The 22991-nt window shown below is 37.2% G+C and overlaps 1 protein-coding gene across 2 annotated transcripts in view; it reads left to right on the top strand.

Moving 5' to 3' along the window:
- The window catches only part of SLAIN1 (SLAIN motif family member 1), a gene marked incomplete at both ends in the record, with an annotated part of 47593 nt that overhangs the window by 20235 nt on the left and 4367 nt on the right, over window positions 1-22991 (top strand). Inside the window, 5 exons of one of the 2 annotated variants that reach the window (XM_082751982.1) lie at window positions 7079-7228; window positions 9092-9241; window positions 11466-11804; window positions 20533-20697; window positions 22598-22877. In XM_082751982.1, the coding sequence (XP_082608108.1) occupies window positions 7079-7228; window positions 9092-9241; window positions 11466-11804; window positions 20533-20697; window positions 22598-22877 (1084 nt within the window). Of the gene's footprint in view, window positions 1-7078; window positions 7229-9091; window positions 9242-11465; window positions 11805-20532; window positions 20698-22597; window positions 22878-22991 lie in introns of those variants that run through there. The other variant, XM_082751983.1, reaches the window with a different exon arrangement.

Raw genomic sequence — 22991 nt, forward strand, 5'->3', positions numbered from 1 at the left:
CAGTTGGAATGTAACGTAGTAATTTTTCCAGTATATAATATGTCCAAAGACGATTTTCAGATCAGTCTTTCATTAAGTTACTTTGAAATAGTAACTTAATGTAACTTAATGTAACTTAGTAACTTAATAGCTCATCTGTCTTAAAAAATGTAGAAAACTTACCTGCCCATACTGGTAGGTAATAATTGGCACAACTGGAATATGTCTAACAAAGTACAGCATTCCCAAGTCTTATTTAGATTTATATTTTGTTCACCAGTTGCAGTGTGCCAAACACATGCTGTTGATTACATTGCTTTGCTGTACTAGGTGGAAGTTCTAGAAACTACTGCCATTTAAATACACTTTCTGATTGTACTTTTAAAAGAGGCCTATGCTATCTTTGTAGGGGGCAGATCTTGAGGTATGTGAATTGCTGTAGTTTGATGTATTTAGACAGTAGTAAACCAATACAAACCAACAGAACTGCTTTCTCATTCTACACTAATATTTAATCCTTTTATGGTATTTTTCAAAAAGGACTTGCTTTATCTGAATGAATTGGGAAACAAGCTTTTTCTGGTCTCACATACATTTAAAACTAACATTATTTGAAAGTGGGCAATCTTTATTAATTCTCTGAGCTCCTCCTAATGTATCACTGTGTGGTCTAGCCATAGTGGCAGTTGTTCTCTTCAGACGTTTGACATGGAATAGAAGTTGATTTGGATTGTTCTTTTTGTAAAAAGAGTATTTAATCTCTCTTTTTGATTTATTTACTTATTTTACATGGCAATCCTGTGTATTGACTACTAAAAACACTGTGAAAATGTAGAATTTTGTAGCAGAATCGCATTCTTGCAAAAAGCAATCAAATTAAAACATTTAATTGATATGTAATTTCTCACTAGCTAACCTACATTAAGAGTTCAGGAAGTCATATAATTTAGCATAGAAAAACAAAGAAAACCAAAGGAAAATATTGGCATTTATTTATTCAACCATTTCAGTTTGATTATGGAGGTTTAAAGATAAATACATACGCAAAATTTTATTTTGGAGACCCTTGTTTATGGACTTGTGTGGTCTACAGTTACAGAGTTTATCTTTGTCATCATTGCATCTGGGGAAAATGAGGTACCTTGCCTCTCTTGAACAAGACATCAAGGGACAAAAACAGCAAACAAGCCCCAGGAGCATTTTGTGAGATGGGCATGGCAGTGCAGGGAAATAGTTTTGGACAATGCCAGATTCAGTGTGAGTGAAAATGTGCATTAAACATATGAAATGTGACTCTATGCTGATGGCAAAGTTTCTACTGGTAACTGAGTGGCTAAGGGAAATACAGCTGTGGTTTTAAAACCATAAGAGCTAAAACAAGCTGTTGAGATGACCACGAGTGCTGTGGGAGACTGGAACGAAGAGTGTGATGCTTGAAAAGTTGAGACTTTGTGGTATAATAATATTCAACAAGAGGGGAATATATACATGCTCCAGACTAACTTCCAATTTTACAAGTACAACTCGATGCTCATACACCCAGTTACTAGAGGCCCAGAATTCATAATATTTTTAACTAATAAAAAGCCAAATTTTTCACAGACAGGTTTTTAGTCTGGTAATTACAGAGGGTAGCTTGGAAGCGCAGTGTTCAGATAAATGCTGGAAGATGTTATAGTCATTCTCTTTTGAGCACAGAAGCTGAATGCCTCAACATGTGATGCAGGCCTAAGGACTGTGAGTACTTCTGAGCTCCTTCTGCTGGAGAGCTACTGAGGTAGTTGAGAGACAAGATCTGCTTAGGCTTTGCTTTGAAATTTAGGTACCTGGAGATCCATCCCTGCACAGTGGCAGTACGGCATTGGATGCAGCTGGGTGTATAGCACCTCTTGTCCACCTAGGAGTGTTTAAAACTGTTATATACGAGCTCTGGGTTTTCCAAGAACCTGAGTAGATCTACACAGTGAGTAGTAGGAGCCCATGTTTCCCAAATCTTAAGCAAATGTCCTCAAAACTGCAATATTCAGCAAGTAGTGGGAACTTGCATCTCCCTATTCTGTCTGTCTTTTCAAATGCATTATCCACTCACCTGTTCCCAGGCATACATATACCCTCAGGAGGAGTTCGCAGACTCTGAATCACCATTTTACAGGGATATAAAACTAAGGTTAAAAACATATCTTTGGGAGGGTGTTTTTACATATGTCTCAGTTGGATGATGCCTCTTAGCTGGTTTAGACTACAGTAAGGAGTGGGTTTTGAATTTTCTTCTAGCACTCTTTAATTTCCCCAGTGATCAATGAAATACTTGTATTTCCCATGCAGGGTTGTGTATTTTACTCATGGGAAAGACATTTTTCTTTTAAGCGTAGATGTTGTGCAACTGGCCATATACAGAATGTACCACAGAAATAGTTTGTGTTTCCTTCTAAAAAGAAAGTACGTCAGCAAGAAAGGGCTGTGTGACTGATATGCAGGCAGGACATGGTGACAGTGCAGGGGCACAGGGCACAGCAGAAGACCCTAGATTTATCCTGACCTGCAGTTTTGAATTTACTGAATTGACAGTATTGTAAGTAATCCTCCAATTTTTTGGCTCTCAAAAAAGAGATTTTGTTGAAGCCATTTAGTTAGTACCTGTGTTCAAATAAATGTATATATGCAATTCAGTTTATTTTTTAGATTTGAATTCAAAAGGTATTTTTGTCTCTAGCCGAAAGGCTTATATAAAACTTAAGATAATTGAGTGGATGAACAGCCTAGATTGTAACTCAAATATAATTTGTTTAGTCAGTAATATTATACATTTTTTTATGACTTTATTTTCTGTTTTTATAGCAAAGAAATATTTTTCATTTGTGTTGTTAGAGAGAAGGTAAGTTGCCATGTTACAGAATTCTGTCAAACTGAGTTTCATAGTGGAGTTATGAAAATGGACGGTGTTTAAAATGTGCATGTACTTCTTTTGGTTTCTTGGAAGCTGTTATCCTTAGGTAGTACAGTGTTTTACATACAGCACCAGTGCTCGATCTGTCTCTGTTCTGCTTCAGTGTAACTCCACAAAATTAAAACATGATGAGGGTCAATGCCATTTTTATTTTGTGTCCCAGCTTATGAATGATCCCATTAATTTTAATAGTACATTTTGGCTTTACTTTCAAGACCAGATTTTTGTATGTGTGATTATGTAGCTTAAATTAGGAATTGCTTCTAATAAAGGAATTGTTTTAGGTATGGTACAGCATGCTCTGAGTTTGCAGTGTGTTCCATTACTTTTGAGCCATGAAATTCCCTATATATTCCCCATTGCCATTTTCATGTAAATTTTTCCATCAGTTCTTATCAAAAGTTGATTATTAACAACAATCAATATGGTGAATATTTCTGTGTATATAGGTGCTCTGAGTTATTACTCTAGTCTACTGTAGCTTCTGATATCTCCAGAAAAGTTATAAAAATGAGATCCTAAGTAATTTTTAAAATTTTCAGTTGTGTTAGTGAACATTTTAAAGTTATGAAAAATCCCCCTTGTTGCTGATTTAACTTTTAAAGAAAAGGTTTGGTTTGATTATGTACATGTAGACATTTTGAGAAGTCTTTTTAAAAAATATTATTGTACATGTAGTAGTTATAGTATATATAACACGTTATGCTATCAGCAATCTAGTTATTAAGAATTGATCAAATCCAGGAAAGTCATGGGGCACTTCAATTCTGTTTACTTTGAAGACTAGGACAATTTATATTTTCATATTAAAGAATATTAATTCCATTTGTTGGCGTAAAAGGCCAACAGCTTCATACTTCAAGAAGTCAAGAAGTCAAATTGTTAATGCATTTAATACTTTTCCATGAGTAAGTCAAATGGATTTATTTATTTTTTTGCTTCTTTTCTCTTGATGGTTCTTTAGATATGCTTGCTTTCCTTTCCATGGCTGAAACTTTTTCTTCCTTTAGTGTGTCTTCAGTATAAGACACTCAGAGAGGGATTATTCAAATTTCTATTCAAATGCAAGGGTTAGAAACTTCCTTGTTTTTGAAGGGTAGGTGAGTTTTTTAATTCATCTCTGGACAACCAGAGTTGGGGCTTTAAGAAAAACTACAAACAGTATAAAAATCGGAGTCTAACAGATGGACTTTTAAATTTAAAATATGGGTCATCACAACATTGTCTCATTCTCTGGAAAGAGTCTGCTGCAAACAGTGAAGGAAGTGCAAATCTTTGCATGAGTGATGGTGTTTTACTGTGCTAATCAGGGCAGTCTCAGAATCAGTTTGGAGTAAAATAACTGTCCTAAAATGACTATCCATTTCAGTATTCTGTGATTTTACAAATTTTTACATTAAATTATAGTTTTGCTTAGATGTACGTATCAGTCTTTTCCTACGTACCTTTTTATATTTTTGGTATAGCACAAGACTTATGTAAGTCTGATTTTGCTGTCTTTGTTAATACTGCTGAGGTACTCGGTATGTACTTCATTTTGATATTTAGATTTGAAACCTAATGAAAATGTTTTTCTATATTTGATCCTAAATAATGAAACTAATTGTATATACAAACAATGTCAGTTCTTAGGTGAAGTTTAAACACTCTCAGGCTATAGATGGTACATGGTGACCAAAAGCCGTAGAACTGGGGACATTAGAACAGTATTTCTCTAGAGTTTGTTGGCATCCTTCTCCCTCTTCCCTTGAGAACCCATACTATTTGAAAGAGTAATTTGGAATCTGTTTTGCCATAAATACTGATTATATTTGTACTGTGGGTTCTTGCTTTCATAGTCACGATAACTGTTGCTTTGTGCTTCATGGGCCAGCTCACAGTAGTGATTGTACAGAGTAATGAATGATGTTTATTTGTGCTGTATGGTTGACCACATCTGTGGGTGAGAACATGCTGGCAGCTAATTGGCCTGGCAAATGATCAGACTGTGACAAAACCAGATCTTGTGGTAGGCAGAAAAATAGAATTTTAAGGAACTGTCATCCTTTGCTCCTCACTGATGACTTCTAGTGGAAGTGGCAAGTATTAGCTGTGTATATGATATTTAGATCTATACTATCATGCATGTTTCTTTAAGTGAATGCTGTGAAGCAGTTTAGTTTCTGCCTTCTTTTGAGTTAATCTGATCCCTAGCCATTGTATTACACACTAGTTTGTAGAGTTGTGGTCATCTGAGTTTGCTCTCCTTTTCATCCTGTAACACTTGCATACTTGACTTTTAAACTGATCACTTCAATAAATGTTAAGGACAAATAACTCTGCATGGAAGCAGTTGTGTTGCTAGGCACTGGGCAATTTTCTAGAATTGGTGCTGATGCTACTCCTAGTTATGAACTGTAGGGTGTTTTTTTGTTTGTTTGTTTGTTTTTTAAGCTTTTTTAAGGAACTAGAATCATGAAAAATGAGGGAATTGTAGTAATTCTGTGATGAGGTGACAGAAAAGATCACGATTTGCATTCTTACATCTTACTTCCCTCCTTCAGACACTAAGGATTGCAGGTGCTTCCCTTCCACTGCAGGCTAGGGTTGGAAACAAGCAGTTTCCTTCACTGTAAGCTTAGTAGCACTGATGGGAAGAGTACAAAAGGCTGATTTGTCCTTGTAAACCCAGGAGTGGGACAAACTCTTTGAGTGGGACGAAGCAAAAGGAATGGGGGAAACACTATATTTTGGAATGATAGCTAATTGATTACTCCAAAAGGTTGCAGCAATGAGATTGACAGCCTGCCAACATGATGCATTTCCCCTCTGTCCCCATGGCCACTCTGTGTTGATGTTATCAAGAAGGAAGAATAAAGTTTGTATGTCCTGCTAAATCATTTCGGTGATGGAGAGGTTTTAAAACATGGAATGCTTGAACATTGTTTGAATATCTGTGAGCACATAGAACAACCGGATGAACAAGTCCATATAATAGAGCAGATTAGTGATATAAACTCCAGTGCTAGACACTTAGCTTTTGAGGACTTTTGGTTTTGAAACTGGTTGGCAACACTTGTCAGAGCAAAGTACTCCTGCTAAATGTCAAAGTTATCCCACTGATTTCTAAGCTAGATATGAGTATATCCCTAGCTCCCTCCCTTGTGTCACTGTATACAGCATCTCTCAGGACAAAACAGAATCTATCACAAAAAAATATATGATCTTTTTTTTTTTTTTTTTTTTTTTTCTGCACAAACTGCTTGCATCTGAATGTGTTCCCTGAAATTAATTTTTAAAAATTTTCCTTTTGCTTGCAGCAACTTTTCTATCTAGTATTTATTTTCCAAAGACCGCATGAATATTTTTTATTTTAACTTTTTTTTTTTTTTAACACATGCTAAAAATAAGCAAACCAAACTATAGATGTATTCCTATTTTAATAGGAGAACTAAGAGAATATAAATTAAATAAACCTTTAGTATTTTTGCCCACTCTAAGCTCTTTGTGACATTACTGAATAGACCATATGCCTTTCAACCTTGTTGTAAGCCATCCATAGAAAAAGATATGCTCTGTTCTATTACTTGGTTGGTCCTCAAAAATAGTGAAAAAATGTCATGCTTTTGTAGCCACAAACTTAACACTGTGAAAAGAGAAGTGAGAATATGTCATGGTAGCTTAAAAGCCTGCTATGGGATTATGGTTGTTTTTAGCACTTGGTTGGGTATATTTTACTGCTTTGTCTCTGAACTCTCACAGCTGATAATTGTAATTCAATTGTGTGATGATTGATTGCCATGAACGATTCCTTGAAGAGCACTACAAATTTAATTTGTTTCTCTATTAACTGTAACAGGTTTTGCTTCCTCTGTTACTTTGTCTTGACACACAATGATGTATGTGATAAATATATGCCAAAATGGTGTATACATAGAAAATAGCAAACAACACATTCTTACTAGAAAACTCAGTGGAACAGTCTTACATGTAGAAGGCTCTGCTGGTCTTCTGTTTTGCTGCTGAACTTGAACCATTATTTCCCATTTGCCATAAGTAAACAATGTGTAATGAAGAGATTATTGTTAGATGATTTTCTCTCTAATATCACTATTCTATTTATAACTATAAATATTTTATTTTTTTTTCCCTCCTCCCTCACATCTGTAACAGCTAGCCGATGGCGGAACCTCTTCTCTACACCTGTCTCCTTGGCTTTTCCCTATAGTCCTGTTGCAAGACTCACCCCATATACCAATGGCTTTAACAGTCCCAGCTTCTCTAAAACCTCCAGTAAAGCAATACTAACACCTGAACGGACAGGTAATGCTTAACTTTTTGTGGATTTATGGGGCTTACAAAATTGCTTAATCAAATCTAATCTTGCTAGCATTTAACAACAATGCACCTTTCAGATGATTGTGTCTCTCAGATGATTGAATCTCTCATCTCAGAGAGATTCTTTTATTAAAATGACCTAAAATTTTGCAATTACCTAGCAATGTAGGTTGTTTTCTGTGTTCCACGGCAAGTGGAATTTTTATATTCCATTTTTAATTTTTTGATTAGCATTGCCAGAGAAGGCAATGCTAATAAACAGCCTAGCTCTCAATAATGGTTAACCTGAGTGTATAGTTGCAACAGCATCATTTTAAATGGTCCCCAGCTTTGCCCTTTCTTCCCTCTTACCGCATCATGGAGAATTTACCTGTTATAAAAACAGCCAGCAGAAAGATGACTGTTTTCAATCTGGCACCGGTGCTACTATCCAAGATTTATTTTACTTTTGCCACCAATTTCAAGGGGACACAAGAGTTTTAGGAAAAAGACCCACTTTTTCAGTTAATTGTGAAGAGCTGCATTTTTCCTTCTTCAGTACAGGTATCAGGAGTCAGTTTATATCTATGGCTTCTCTTAAGCTGAAATGGCAATGGAGAAAATAATCCCTTGGGAAAGAGGCATTAACATTGTATTGCTGGCAGTAGCAGGTATGCTCTGTGCCACACTGCTCTCTGTGCAATTTTCTTTACCATGTGTGAAATCCGTGCACAAAGCCCTGTTAAGAAATAAGGGTGCAGCAGGTGAGATACAGACACAGACTCTAAATGCCTCATGTAGGTGTGTGTGAGCTAGATATCTAAGTTCCCCTATTCAGTGGGATGCCGTTTAGTTCCTAAACAAAAGCATCTAGTTCTGTCTCTGATGTCTAGTTTCCAACTGATGCTCCAAAAGAGTACAGCTGTTACTATCTCTGCAAAACCTAGAGAACCATTATAACTTGCAAATTTGAAAAGGCAAACAAATATATTTCCCCCTTACAATCCTTCCAAAGCAAAATAATTCGCTTTAATAATTCGCAAAATAATTCTGTTGGAGATCCTGTTAGAGAATAGCTGATTTTATGATGAATTTTAGTGGATGCTGTGCTAGAGGATGCAAACACATCTGTGATATAAGCACAGTTTAAGAGCCTTCATCACAGTGGTTATTATCCTGTAGGCAGTGAGTCTCTGGTGGTCCAAAGGATATTAAGAAGTAAACTGCATTTTATTTGCAAAAATTTTCTCTAAAGTTGGACAAAAACTAGCTCGTTCAACTAATTGCAATTTAGTTTATACTTTTACAACTATGCAGGAAAAAGTAGAATCAAGAGCCCTCTCCGAAAGTTACCTCTGTGAAGGAGGCATTGTTTTCTCTGTTGTTGCATCATTTTTCAGTCTTAATTTTTATAATAACTTATTTCTCAGATGATAATAAACAATTTAAAGAAAAACAGGTAAATTGCAAGAATATGGAATCTGAGTACTGAGCAGAAGTTGGAGGCACATATGCACTCAGTTTTCAGAACAAAACAGGGAGAACCAGACTCTCGTAAGGATTCAAATGCAGATAGTTTTAGAGTACACTAGCTAGTCTGAACTATCAGAACTGAACTCAGTAAATTATTCATTATCTGGGCTCTGTAGGACTCTTTTGGGAACAAGCAGAGGGATTTGTGATCTGTTACTATGCTTCTTATGAGTATCAAGTCCCTTTGTTAATTGTTAGTCGGTTGCACTATACTTCTGAAGGTTTTCATCTGTTATATATATAAATATTTTAAGCTACTGTAACATAAAGGGAAGTTAGTCATGAATGAGAAATGGCCAGACATATTCACAAACATTATCTGTTCTTTTTACATAGGTTACATTTCTAGAAGTTCCCCTTTGAGCCCACAGTCATCAATAGACAGTGAGCTGAGCACCTCAGAGCTGGAGGATGACTCCATCTCCATGGGATACAAACTGCAGGACCTCACCGATGTTCAGATCATGGCTCGTCTGCAGGAAGAGAGTAGGTGGCTTTTTTCTTAATTGTTTTTCAGAATAATTTGAGGAAGATCACCCACAACAGTCAGAACTGCTCCTGCCTGGTCTCAGTCAACCGGACCTTTCTTAAAAGGAGTCACCTCTTCAGTGGCAGGTGGAAACATTTTTCACCTGGAAGCACAAGGTGTCAACATTGTTGGGTTCATGTTAAGGATACTGGATATTTCAAAACATGATTCTTATGTATTTCTGGATCCCAACTGGTAGATCCATACCCCTTGAGCACATTTTTAGTTAGCTGTTTTAAATGTCTTACCATGCTATTTAAATTATTTTATATGAGGGGGAAGGGAGATGCTAAAGCATTTTTTCATGCATAAATGTCGTGAGAAAATAAAAATATAAGCAGTTCTCATGGACTTTTTTTGCCCCTACTTTGTTTTTATTAATTCTCAAATTAATTTTGATACTTTAAATTCTTAATTTTGAGGTATAGGAATTTGACATCTTGGTGTAAGACTTGTGATTATGCACAAATCTGAGCCCAAGGGCTTTTTTGACATTATATTCTGGCTTGATAGTAATTTATAGAAAATTATTTTATTAAAGACTATTTGACTTAGAATCCATTCAGACAACAGACAGTATCTTTCTTACTTTCTATGAGTGCCAAGTAATACATAAAAGAGGAAATAATGTTATGAAAAACAAAGGAAGTTCAGAGATGATGACTGAAGGACAGTGCAAACTAATATCTGACTATGTGAAATGAAGATAAAATGTGAGCAAGAAATTAAGAGATCCAATGTGGCTGGACCAACCAGACTTGTCAGCAATTGAACTTGCTGTAAGTCTGGTAGCACTAGTTACATTCAGCAGAGAAATTCAGCAAGTGTGAAACTTTCCAAGGGAGCTGAATTCTCAACTAGTGAATGTGTATTGTCATGGCTTGGAAAATTTCTGATATTATGTGAAAGTGATCAGAATTTAAATATATATGTATATTTATGACTATCAAACATATGAAGGAATGTGTTACTTAAATGGCATCTGTGCTATCCTTCTTCAGAGTTAAGTTTAAAAAAGACTTCAGGTACTTAGCTCTCTAAGAAATCAGGTCATTGGTAAACTGGAAAAAAATACGTTTTTTCTTCTAATCTACTTCAAGTGTTGTTGTATCTCATTCTTGTCGTAGCAATTTGTACACAATCTGTGAATGATGGTTGTTGTCCACTGCAGAAAGTGGTAGCATTTTATGCAAATGTTTATGCATGCACCTTTGCTTGCATGAATAGAAACTCCCACTCAAGAGGGAAAAACAAGCATATTAAGTAATTTCCATTATGGTAACAAAGACATCTGTTAAGGCTGAGAGTTTTTTGTAAATTTACGGAAGTTGTTATTCCCAGCTATTCACAGAATTACTCAGCTGCTGGAAAGGTGATGCCTTCCAGGGCTGTCTGCTGTGCAGTCAGGAAAAAGAGGATGTGGGAGGGCTGAGAGGGATACTTCCCCCTCACTTAACCTGGAGCAAACTTGCTCTTCTGGGGCAGTGCTAATAATGGGATAGTTTTCAACAACTGACATTTTGAGAAGAATGTGGTAAAATGCACGTGTCTAAAATACCATGGTGCTACCTACCTCCAACCCTTTTATGTGAGTTTGGGTGGTAGCAGGAATTCTCTGGTTCAGAGAGGTTGGAGAGCTGGAATATTTTCATGGCTTATATGTTTAGGAAATGTAATTGCTAGCATTTTTATTGCAGGAATATAAAAGTATAATAGTGATTTGGAAAACTCATTGGGTGAATGTTGACTTCTCCTCTGATTTAGGGTGTTTAGAAGTTAAATGCTTAATACTCATGTAGTCTTCTCACTGGTAGAGAAATAAATAGGCACCCCCTGAGGGCAGTTCATGTTATTTTAAGAGAAGCATCTAACGCATCTAACTCACACATATTGCATTTTGGAGATGACTGTATTTATTTTTTCTTAAAAAAAAAAAACACACAACACAAACATATTAAAAAGAAATCTCAAGGGAAGTAATTCAGGCTCAGATACCTGAAGGGAGACACTGAAAGTTAGATCTGCTGAATCCTACAGCAGATCTTCAGCTTGGTCACATTGCCAATCTAGTTCTTGCTGTAAAATTATGTCTGCTTACTTGCTGAGTCTGCAGGATTGAAGTGTATGTTAAGAGCTGATCCCTTAACAGAAGCCAAGTCATCCTCTTCTTGGAATTTACAGGCCTTAGACAAGATTATGCTTCAACTTCAGCGTCAGTGTCAAGACACAGTTCGAGTGTATCACTGCACTCAGGAAAGAAGGGGACATGCAGCGACCAGGAATATGATCGCTATAGCCTTGAAGACGAGGAAGAGTTTGACCACCTCCCACCTCCACAACCACGCCTCACCCGCTGCTCCCCATTCCAGAGAGGAATCCCACATTCACAGACTTTCTCCAGTATTCGGGACTGCAGGAGGAGCCCAACTTCTCAGCACTTCCCTTCAAGCACTTATCAGCAGCCCTACTATTCTCCTCAAGCCCAAACACCAGAGCAGCAACCAAATAGGATTAATGGAGGTGGGTTGCATGCTTTTCCAAGAAAGTCTTTTCCTTGTGCTTCTCTGTTCAAATTGCCAGTTGTAAGGATCACGTTGGGAAAATCAAGTGTCAAGTGTTTAGTTTATGACTACTAGGTCAGTCCATTAATTGCAACAACCACTTTAAATCTGTGCAAATGATTGTGACTTTTTGTTATTAGAGGAGTGTTATTGTTAGGTAATTTGCTGCCAAATGTAATCTGTGACTCAGTCATGAAAGTACTTTAGTCAGCATTAAAATGTTCTGTAAAATTGTATGAGCACAAGTGGAGAAAGAAGAAAAAGGAAAAAGAGCATCTTCTAGGCATCTTCTGGTTAGCTGGAAAACCTGATTAGGTTTTTGTGCTTGACCTATGTATGGCCATCATAGATCCATCAAAATATGAAATATTTACAAGACATTTCATTCCTAACTACATTCTCTTTCTTACTTCCTAACTTTTCCATTAATGTAGCTTTGCTGTGAATGCATAATGAGTGCTTGTGACAAGGGTGAATGCTCTTTTTCCAAGTCTGGTAGGGTGGTCTGTTGAAGTAGTATAAGATAATGTCACTTCCAAACTACCCTGAGCCCTTACTGCTTTTTGCACTGCATTAGAGATGTGTTTCAGAGTCTCTGATTTTTTTTTTTTCCTCTCAGTACTTATTCAAGAATTAAGTTTCCTTCCATTGTTGCTGTTACCTTCCTTTCACTCCTTACTATGATCACGATTTTCTTCCTCCTGCTGTGTCTTACTTTGCTGTTCCTTCAGTCCCCAAGCTAATTTAAGACTGTCAGTTTTCAGTCAAGGTCTTGTTTGTAACATTACAGGTTACAGCTCAGCCTTGGGCAAGAAAATAAATGTGTTGTTCGAAACAGTTCCTATTTATAGAGTGCTACAGGTATGCATGTTACTTTCCTGACAAATCAGGCATGACAGGTTGGTGCCAAGAGCACTGGCATTGAAAGTAAGACACAGCATGAAAGTATAATCGACAAGTGGCAGCATATAAAGAAGGCTAAGGTTAATGCAGAATACAGCGATGTGGGCTTTTGTCGGTACAGCATATGTACCACATTCATTCCAATGTTATTTTTCTTGACAGTGAGGTATAAGAATGGAACAACGGTGAACTGCTTTCAGAAAATCTGTTTGGGAGAGAGAGAGGAAGGCTATGGGACATTTTTGATTCAGTAATGTGGGCAGGATGTGCTGCAATCTCTGTACGGTTTCCAAAGCCTTTTTCAATGATTTTTTTCATGTTCATGTCAGTAGAACTTAGGAATTGGATTCCCACATGGAAATCCCAAAAAATATTTGCAGCACACTAAAAATAACATAATTCTTACTATTAACTAGAAAATATGTAAATGTAAAATGCCACCAATTTATCACCTGGTTGTCTTTTTTTCTCAAAAATCTCCAGGTGATGGGTCATGTGGTTGGTGTTGCTTAGGAAATCAACATGTATGGCTCCAGTTACTTGTTTGCTGGCATGACAGACAATCCTGTAATAGACTGTACCACTATCTTTAGAGGAGAATTATCTCTTTAGCTTCTTCACCTTCACCCTATGACTCATGCAGCAGTGATAAACAGAAATAGAAAATGCTGATCATGAGAAATGTTTTACTTTGGCTGTGTTTTATTGGCAGACAAGGAGTATTTATTTATTTATTTATTTTTTCTGTATCAAAGATGTCTGAGTATTATGACAGTATCTTCTCATTCACACTTCTCATCATCTTGGCAACAATGTCTTTCAAGAACTCCTACAGGCTGAAATTGAGATAGACTGCAGAATAAGAATTTGTCTGAACCTCAGTATGATGGATAATGTTTCAGACTGCTACACTTTACCAAGGCAGATGAGAAAGGGTGTGTGATGGATGGAGAGGCTAAACTGTCACTCCTTTCAATATATGTGGAAAGTATCATGGATAATTAATCAAAATTGAGCTTTCACCATGCTGTGCTATAATACTGCCATTACAACAGTATTCCTCTCTCTTCCTCCAAAGCGATCAGTTGTGTTCTTGTATATGGAGTCAACAGTCTGGCCACTGGTTCATCTTGTCATTCACAGAATTCTCCATAAATGAAGAGTAATTTGCAAATAATTGTTGACTTTTGGCTTTCAGTCTGGGAAGGAAAAACAGCGTTTAACTTTGGCACTGCCTCCCCCAGAATTGTCTCTGTGTTTAGCTGGAGTACATTTTTTTTGGCCTGTAAGAACAGTATTGGAGGTACTGTTCTACCTGCCCTTAGTGAAGTTTGTTTGGTATGGTATGCTAGTTGAGATACTTATTCTAACTTTAGACCTGTACTACCTGTATTGTGAAAAATATACTGAAGGTGTGATAAACTTGGAAAATTTCAATACTTTTTTAAGAGTATACTCTTGTGTGCATGTTGAGTAGTTTTAATATATTTTGTCATATGAAACTGGATTAAGAAGTGCCTTCAAGAAAACAAATGGGAAAGATAAAATGTTCACCTAGACAGTGAACATCCCAGCAAGTACTCAAATGCCATAGCCAGGTTCCCAGTGTCTGGGAAGATAGTCCCCTAACTGTCACCCCAGTAACAGGGTTGTTTTTACAAGGCTGAGAGGAGCTTAATGCTGGCCTGAAGGAAAGGGCAAGGGGAACAAGCTGTCAGCAAACAGAGGTTGGCAGTCACGGTGACTGTGCAGACATGCGTGCCTTCTGGGGACTGAGGTGGCTGCTCCTCCTTGTCATTTCCCTTAACTGACCTTGCAAAGGTTTGAGCAGATAAGACTTCTGATTCATTGCTGTAAATGCTTTTGGACTTTTTAAGGGATGAGTAAGGAATGTTTTATTCCTAGGATGCATTTTGTGTGTCCATACACATGTATTGGATGGGATCTGCCTTGCTGATGGAGACACCTATGCTGGGATGTAGGTGCCCACATGCGAATGCAGTGCCCAGTTCAGCTGCCCTCCCTCCCTCCTTGCCTGTCTGCCTGCCTGCCTTCCTTCCTTCCTTCCTTCCTTCCTTCCTTCCTTCCTTCCTTCCTTCCTTCCTTCCTTCCTTCCTTCCTTCTATAAAACAGCAGCATTTTAGGGTCAGTAAGTAGGTCTGTGTTTAGATACCAGTTCAGTATAGACTGACATTGATTTGTGTGTTTGGAGGGGTGAGAAAAGGCCTGTTCTTACTGATTTACTGAATGCTTTTCTGCTCGTAGCCTCTCTTTAAGTTCTGTAAGGAAGAGAGAAATCAGTAAGAAATTTTAGCAGACTATTAAAGAAAAGGAGAAAAAAAAAAAAACAATTTTCTCAGTCATCCCTGAAGTTTTACTGAGAATAGTAAACAGTGGAGAAAAGTCATGGAAGGATAATGGAAAAATCTTTAATATGCTTTAGGGATCTTTGGAGGGGGACACATACCAGCATGAAGTAATAAGTCTGATTAAAATCAAAGTGCTCATCATAGCAAAATATAAATATTTTCAATAATGAAGAATGGTGTCTCTTGCTTAACTGAAAGACTTATTTTTAATTCTCAATCTGTATTTGTGTTTTTACACCACCGATGATTCCATAAATCTTTAACTAGACCCTGGTGTACTTAGGATGTTACAAGCATAATTTATAAATATTATAAGCGTAATATATGTAATGTATATACTATCTCAGGTCTTTGAAGATGAGGAAGAGAAATTAACAGTATATATCCCTTAAGGTGAAGTTGTAATTAAGTGCTTTTTTTTTTTTTTAGGATTTCAGAACAAATTCTGAGTATCTAAATAATATAGAACATAATATTTAATAATAGATAACCTCAGATTTTTTCCTTTTATTTTTTTTTCCCTTAACTTCTTCGTGCATTGGGTACAGATAAAGTGGGGTTGAATTTGTAGGGTTTATGTGGAGGATTTAAATATGTGAAAGAAACTGCTAATGTAGCTTAAACAGTGATATTGATTTCTCTGAGACAAAATAATTATGATTCATTGTGTCAGATTCCTTAACTATAGTGCACTTTTGGTCAGGCATGTGAATCTGTTCAAATAAAATGTTGACAACACCTAAATGAAAAAACGATGAATGAATAAATATATTTTAAGACGCTTCACTATAGACCAAACATAACCTCTACTTGAGCTTAGTCTTGTTCCTGTCAATAGTCATTAAATGTCCAAATTAACCTCAGTTTGGTGTTTTTAAATCTGGGCTAGTTACTCCTATTACATATATGACCAATGATCTTTTTTTTCAAAACACTTATGCTGATAACCTGCCAGTTTTACAGACTGGATATAGATTAATCAATCTGCAAGATGCTGGCCATCCATTTGGTGGATCATTTTAGGTTTTGTTTTCTTGCTGTCTGCTAACACCTTTCTCCAATTCTAGAAATCACTGACAGGTGACAGGTTTATATATACCATTTGGATATTTCAGTCTGACATGGCATAAGGACCTGTTGCATTGGCAACATTTTTATATTTCCTAGTATTCTAGGAAATATCTGTTCTCAAAACTGTTCCCTCAGACTCTGGGCCACTTCTGTGAGATCTGAGGGAATCACAATTGAGAGACATTTATTCATAATCATGGGCTGCTAGAAGTGCTTTAGTTGATGAAACACAGTGGATGAAGCTGTTTTGGCAGAGAGAAGATAATATTTTTCAAGAGCATCTATAGGAAACCCAAAGATCAGAACTCCCAGTCTGGCAGCCCACCAAGATCTTACCTCTTGTGGTGCAGCTTTGCTCCAAGTACAAAGCCTGACTGCATGCAGCATGGATGTTAATCTTCAGCTGATAATAGTATTTGGTCAGTGGAAGGAGAGAAATGGTGAAACGTGGGAGGCTGCCAACAGAGCTGGAACCAGAAGACAACAGGGAGGTGCTGCCTGTTGTGTTTTCCTACCAGAAAGATGTTGGACTGCAGATCCTTGGCTGACTTCAGAGAATAAATGGCATTTGGGGAGGAAGTTCTTGGACAAATCAGAACTGAAGCAACTGGGTAAGAGGCAAACTGCCTCTTACCTGTAATTTCAGGTAAATTTTAACTGTAATTTCATAGCATATTTTACAAGATAAGGGACATTTTTGCCTGCTTTTTGACCAGTTTCTTTGCTGTAGTAATTATGATCTATGCTACAGGGAGGTCTTTCCATGGACACTTTCAGGTGAGGGCAGAGGACCTCTGTTTCATAATTCCTAGTTTTTCCTGTGCTGTAGGCAACGTGCAGTTCAGTGTGGATGCCACGTGGAGGAAGATGCATAAACATGCAATAGGAGATTTTTTGTGGATCATTCTGCTGCGGATACGAGAAACATGGACAATGCATGCCACCTAAAGAATACTCATGAAGTGACAAGCACGTGTGTATACGCATGAACTTCTCTGAGAAGGTGGTAATAACCACAAACTGATTATTACTTTTGTTGCATGACCTATTGTTGCATTTTGTACTTCACGTTTCAAAAATTTCAGTAATACAGTGTCTGTAGGTCATGCTAATACATCTCAAAAAAGGCTGGGAAAGGCAAAGATACATCTGTGTTGCCTTGTATGGCTGCATCCTACTTAAACATCATATTTATCTCAGCCCAAATTTTAAATGAGATTCAGTAGTGGATCACAATAGCTGTTGATACTGTGGAAGGCACAGGTGCTGTGGAATTCCTCGCTGGTGTTAGAAGCCACATGTCCCTAACAGAATGAACTTATCGCAGCTCTACTGCTTCTCTCCTTCTCTCTGTTAATTTTCTCATCAATCTTAGAAGAGCAAAGAGCTCTAAAAAGGGAATGCGGCTTAGCGAAATATTTTTGTTTTCTTCTCATAGATTTCCAGCAAGTTCATATCTAGTCATGTCTCTGTGGCCTGAAATAATATTAAAATCACAAAACTCCCCTTGTCTACTTCTGTATACCACACTCACAGAAGACAGTTTTTCACTGAAAACTTCTATAAGACTCTCCACTGTTCTTAGGAGGGGAACGGGTGACAGAACAAACTTCAAGAAAGAGATGAAAGAGAATGCATCATCCAAGGAAATGAAAGCTGCAGCATACTATCGAGATGAGCATTTCTGGGTTTTCCTTAAACATAACATTGACCTGCTATTTTCATTGCTTTTCAGGGCCATTTATCTCAGCAGACAAAAGGAATCATCAAAGAAGTAATGCAGATGTTTGATGGATGAAAATTTGCAGGTGCAGCAGGAATTTGCTGCCCGAGGACTGAATCATCAGCAGAGCAGACTGCTGGAACAAGAAGGGACACATGAACAGAAGGCAAAAGAAATGGCCACCCTTGACACAGAGGAAATCCAAGCTACTTCTATACATTTTTTTTCCTACTATAGCTGCATCCACTGGACAGTTCTAGGCACAGATTATTCCTGTTGTGGCTGATGCAGTCCCAGAGTGGAAAAGCATGTAGATTCCAAGGAATTTGGCTTATACTGTGTGATACATGGATAGTATTAGACAAAAATCTATTTTATGAAGTGTAATCTACCCTACCACCATGCTTCTGCTCAAATGATTTTTTGCCAAGTGCTGTAATTTTAGCCTAGGATTTCATGGCCTATGAGTTTAAAGGGTTGGCCTGGTCTTCAAAATAAACAGTAGTTACAGACGTCTCATGTTCATGAAATTTCTGCAGCTCTGGGCAGTTCCCTTTCCAGTTTGCAAAATCATGAATATTTCAGAAATAGGAGCACACAGTAGCTATGTGGATGCCATTGTTCACATCCCCACGATGGTTTTGGAAGCCTGATAACAGTTGTGTTATTGCTATACCAATTATATGAATACTTACCTGAATCACAATAGTAATCCCTTTACTAATGTTTGTTGCTATACCACTGACAGTTTCAGTTTGCCGGTGTCAGTGATGAGCCACAGAAGCATAACACGTCTAACTCTTTGATGAAGAGTTACCCTTTAGAGAGGTTCTTCCAATTCTATTTCATATTGGGAAAGATTTATTGCGATTTAGCTATGCTCTAGTTTCTGGGAACTCTAACCTTGAATTCCCTTTACTTGCACTGAACACCTCCCTGACTTACCTTCCACACTTACTGTTTGATTTCAATAATATGAATAGGGCTATCTAAACTATTTCCTAGATAGCAATGGTTTTCTGTGTTAGACTACATATGCAAGTCAACCTTAGTTGGGATGGAAGGGAAGACCAACAAGGGCAGGTAGGCACTACTAATTGGGAGTTGGGATATGAGGATATTAGAAATGCTGGACCTTTGAAATGCAAAGATGTTTTGAATATTTTCAGAATCCTGTATCAGTTCTTATCATGAGGACCAGTCATAAGAACAGCTAACAGCTTGTAGCCTTGTGATGTGACTTAGTTCACTGAAGGTACATAGGCATCATATGTACTCAAGTTACTGTTAGTGACTACTAATACACTGTATAGATAGAACTATACTGTCACTTCTTATTACTCTCAATTGTTATCAGCTTTAAGGATTAGAGGAGCTCATGATAGTGCTAAATAGGTTATATATTTATGTGAACTGATTAACAGAGACTCCTAAGTCAATCAAGTTTCTGTGAATTGAACTTGCCCTGTGTGGGTTAAGAGGTCAACCCAAAACAGCAGTTCCAAGCCATGTGTGATATAAGTGTTATTTCTGTGCATAAATCCAAAACTGTAATCTCGAAATGCCCTGCTTGTAATTGAAGAGAGAAGTCACAGATACGTTTTACAGGAAAAGCACACCCTTGCTTTCTGTTGCAGTGTAAGAACTGAAGACAGATCTGTACCATGCATTGGAACCTGCTGAAGGGACATGAGCTGGTGGACTGCACTGAGAATGGTACCACAGGAAATGTAGCCATGTCAGCAGCAGCACAACGTTTGAGGCCAATATTAGTGTTATTATCAAACAAGATTTAATGAATGACCTGTTATTTCCACACACTGGTGCTTTACTGAAGTCTGTCACATCACAGGAGGCAATTCAGACTTTCAGTCTCTTAGACACTTAAGTTAGCTGTTAAGCCTGCCCCCAGATATCTCATTTCCAGCTTTCTTTTTATGCAGGACCTTATCCTACAGGCCTGCTCTGAAAATGCCCACCAAATCAGACACCACAAGTGGGATAGGAGGGAGACCCACCAGATTTGAAAATCCTGATGTCAACCCAGGTCTCCAAGCAACTGACAGCATCACGACTTAGCAGGTTTTGTGCATGGCCTCCTGCAGAAACCTAACATGCTAATAAGGTTAGGTACTGAATAGATTTTTTTTTAGCATCTCATTGGCACCTGAAAGCAAGACTTAGTCACTTATGATGGATTCATCTCACCTGTCTTTAGACATCCACAATGTAGATATTCTGACTGTCACTGATGCCTCTGTATTCACTGCAAAGAAATAGGCACATTTAGGGCATGATTCATCCGACCTATTTTACACGTTTACATGAAAATCATCCTTATTATTACACTACAGTGTTTAGATCTTTGTTATCCCTAAAATGCATTGCCTATCGATGTTTTATAAATTACTTGTGAATAATTGTGGCATTACAATAGTCAGAAGGGTTCAATTGGTAGGCTGTTGATTATGTATTCCTATTCTTCCTATGGAGCAAAACCCTTCTTTGTGTTGAATGAATTCGGTTTTAATTTTGATTTTTTTACAGATTTTTTTTCAGAGGCTTCTTGTGTTTGTTGCAAATTCTGACATGACTATGGATGTTGTGCTCTTTTGCTTCAGATAAACTCCGAAGAAGCATGCCGAACCTAGCTCGGATGCCAAGTACTCCTGCCATTAACAATGCTTCTGGCTTTGCTAGTTCTCCAGTCACTGTGAGGAACAGTCAGAGCTTTGATTCCAATCTACATGGAGCAAGTAATGGGATTTCAAGGATGCAGTCGTGTAGTAAGTACCTGTGTTCTTTGGCAGTGTGCAAGGGATCAATAGAGTGGTAAAGTTTATGTCTGTGCTTTATGAAAAATTAAAGCAGGCTGTGTTCCTTTTACACTGGATTTTAATATAGCTCAGGATTTTAAAGCTGCTAGTTTGGAAGGCAACATCTAGCCCATCTTGTTATGCAGTATTGAGTGTCAACACTACCTTTATTTTATTTGCCCACTCATTTTTGTCAACCTTTCAACTAAAATTACAATAATAATTATTATTATTAGTAGTAATATAGAAGAACCAATAATGCAATTAATTCATATAAGCTTAGTTCTTCAGCTTTGATACTAGAATTTAAAACATTGCTTTTCTTAGTAATTTACACAGTGCTGTATTATACAGTACACTGTATAAATACCATCTCAAAACACATGACCTCTCTCCTGTTGAATTTGAGCCACTCTGTTCCATGCAAATGCGGTAACTGGAGGATTATATCCTCAAGTATATCATACTTGTTGAGTGGGTGAATTAAAATGTCTCTAATTAGTTTAATTTAATTGACTTCCAGCTGGCAGGGGTGCAGTATTGATCTATTGGATGTGGAATTATGAACATAGAATGTCAAAAAGACATTCTTTCCTAGCATGATTATTGAGATCCTCTGATGGGAAATGGAAAAAGTGGATTTCATTTGATGCAAGGAGGAGAAGGAATTGAACTTTAGCCTCCCATTTCCTATGAGGTTTTGGAGGGAGAAGTTGGCAAAACCTGTTCTTCTTTCCTTCAAATCAGAGTAGAAGTTTCAAACATCTTCAAAAAGATTAAATTGAATCTTTTCTTGATAGTATACCGTAGTGGTGGATTTAGTTTGTTTTATTTTTGTCCTTTTCTAATAGGAGATTGGAAATAGTTGTTCAGGGTCCCACATGTAAATTGAATGGTAGTGTGTTGAGAGTTTAATTTTACTTACTACTTTAAAAATACATGTTTCTCTGTGTGTTTTTGTATGTAAACATGTGTGTGTAAAATGCAATTCTTCTGAAATGACCTTTCTGAAAAACATAAAAATAAGTGGCAGCACTGTTTGTTTTTTTTTTGTTTTTTGTTTTTTTTTTTAGGAGATGTGTTATGATAAGGTTTCCTTAGCAATATATTGCCAGTCATATTTCATTGATTCATATATCTGTTTCTTCAACTGTATCTTTAAATGTACTTAGGATGTCCTTTTTCAAAGAGCTGAAAAAGGATTGGCCTGTGTGCAGTAGTTGGCTTATGTGCTTTAGGCTTTTTACAGTTTGCTTTTGATATGTGGACTCTGGAATAGATGTGTGTCTGATGTACACCAGAGGGCAGAATTGTGTAAAGAATCTATATATAAAGCTTCTGGAAAGGGTAGCATTGATTTAAAATGATAGTTTACATAGCATCAGCTTTGGAATATCTTGTTATGTTTGGGACCTTTTTATAGCCTTTTGACTGTTTTTATAAATAAAGCTTAGACTTTTGTGATGTTTTGTAATGCTTTAATGTAATAAGCATTAAACAAGATATGGTTATTACAAGCAACCTTACAAAAATCTAAACAATCTAAAAGTAATTAACTCAGAGCTTCAGCAGTTTTAAGGCTCTAATTGCATAGGTGGAATTAGTGTGTTTTTAATGGAAAACAAAACCTCTTTGAGGGGAGAAAGAAGGATAAATAAGGGTGGTATTTTTGTTTGGTGTGGGGATGGAACAGGATATTTTATTTTGGTGCAGGTTGGATCCAGGGGGTTCTTCAGTAGTTTATAATTAGCAAGTTAATTGCATAATGATGTGTTTAACTGTAATTAGATTTGTATAGAGATGCGCATTATTATCTGGCCTCATTTGTTGGGTACTGACCTTGTTATTTCCTTTCTACCTCTCCTAACAGTTCCATCACCAGGACAGCTTCAGCACAGAGTTCACAGTGTGGGACATTTTCCAGTATCTGTCAGACAGCCTCTCAAAGCTACTGCCTATGTAAGCCCAACTGTACAAGGCAGTAGCATTCCAGTGTCCAACAATTTACAGCTATATTCTAACACTGGGATCCCAATGCCAAACAAGACTGCTAGTCAAGGGATTGTGGGGCGCAGTGCTCTTCCAAGACCCTCGCTGGCCATTAATGGGAGCGGCATACCCAGAAGTAAAATTGCACAGCCAGTTCGAAGGTAAGAGTTAAACAGGCCATTGTTCCTGTATAGCTGGCCTTAGCATGGATTGTGTTTTGTTTGTTTGTTTGTTTTCCTGTGGAGTATGAATCTGGGATATAAAGGAGAAGCATT

Source organism: Aythya marila (genome assembly GCF_965140915.1).
Source record: "Aythya marila genome assembly, chromosome: 1".
In the NCBI taxonomy this organism is placed as follows: Eukaryota; Metazoa; Chordata; class Aves; order Anseriformes; family Anatidae; genus Aythya; species Aythya marila.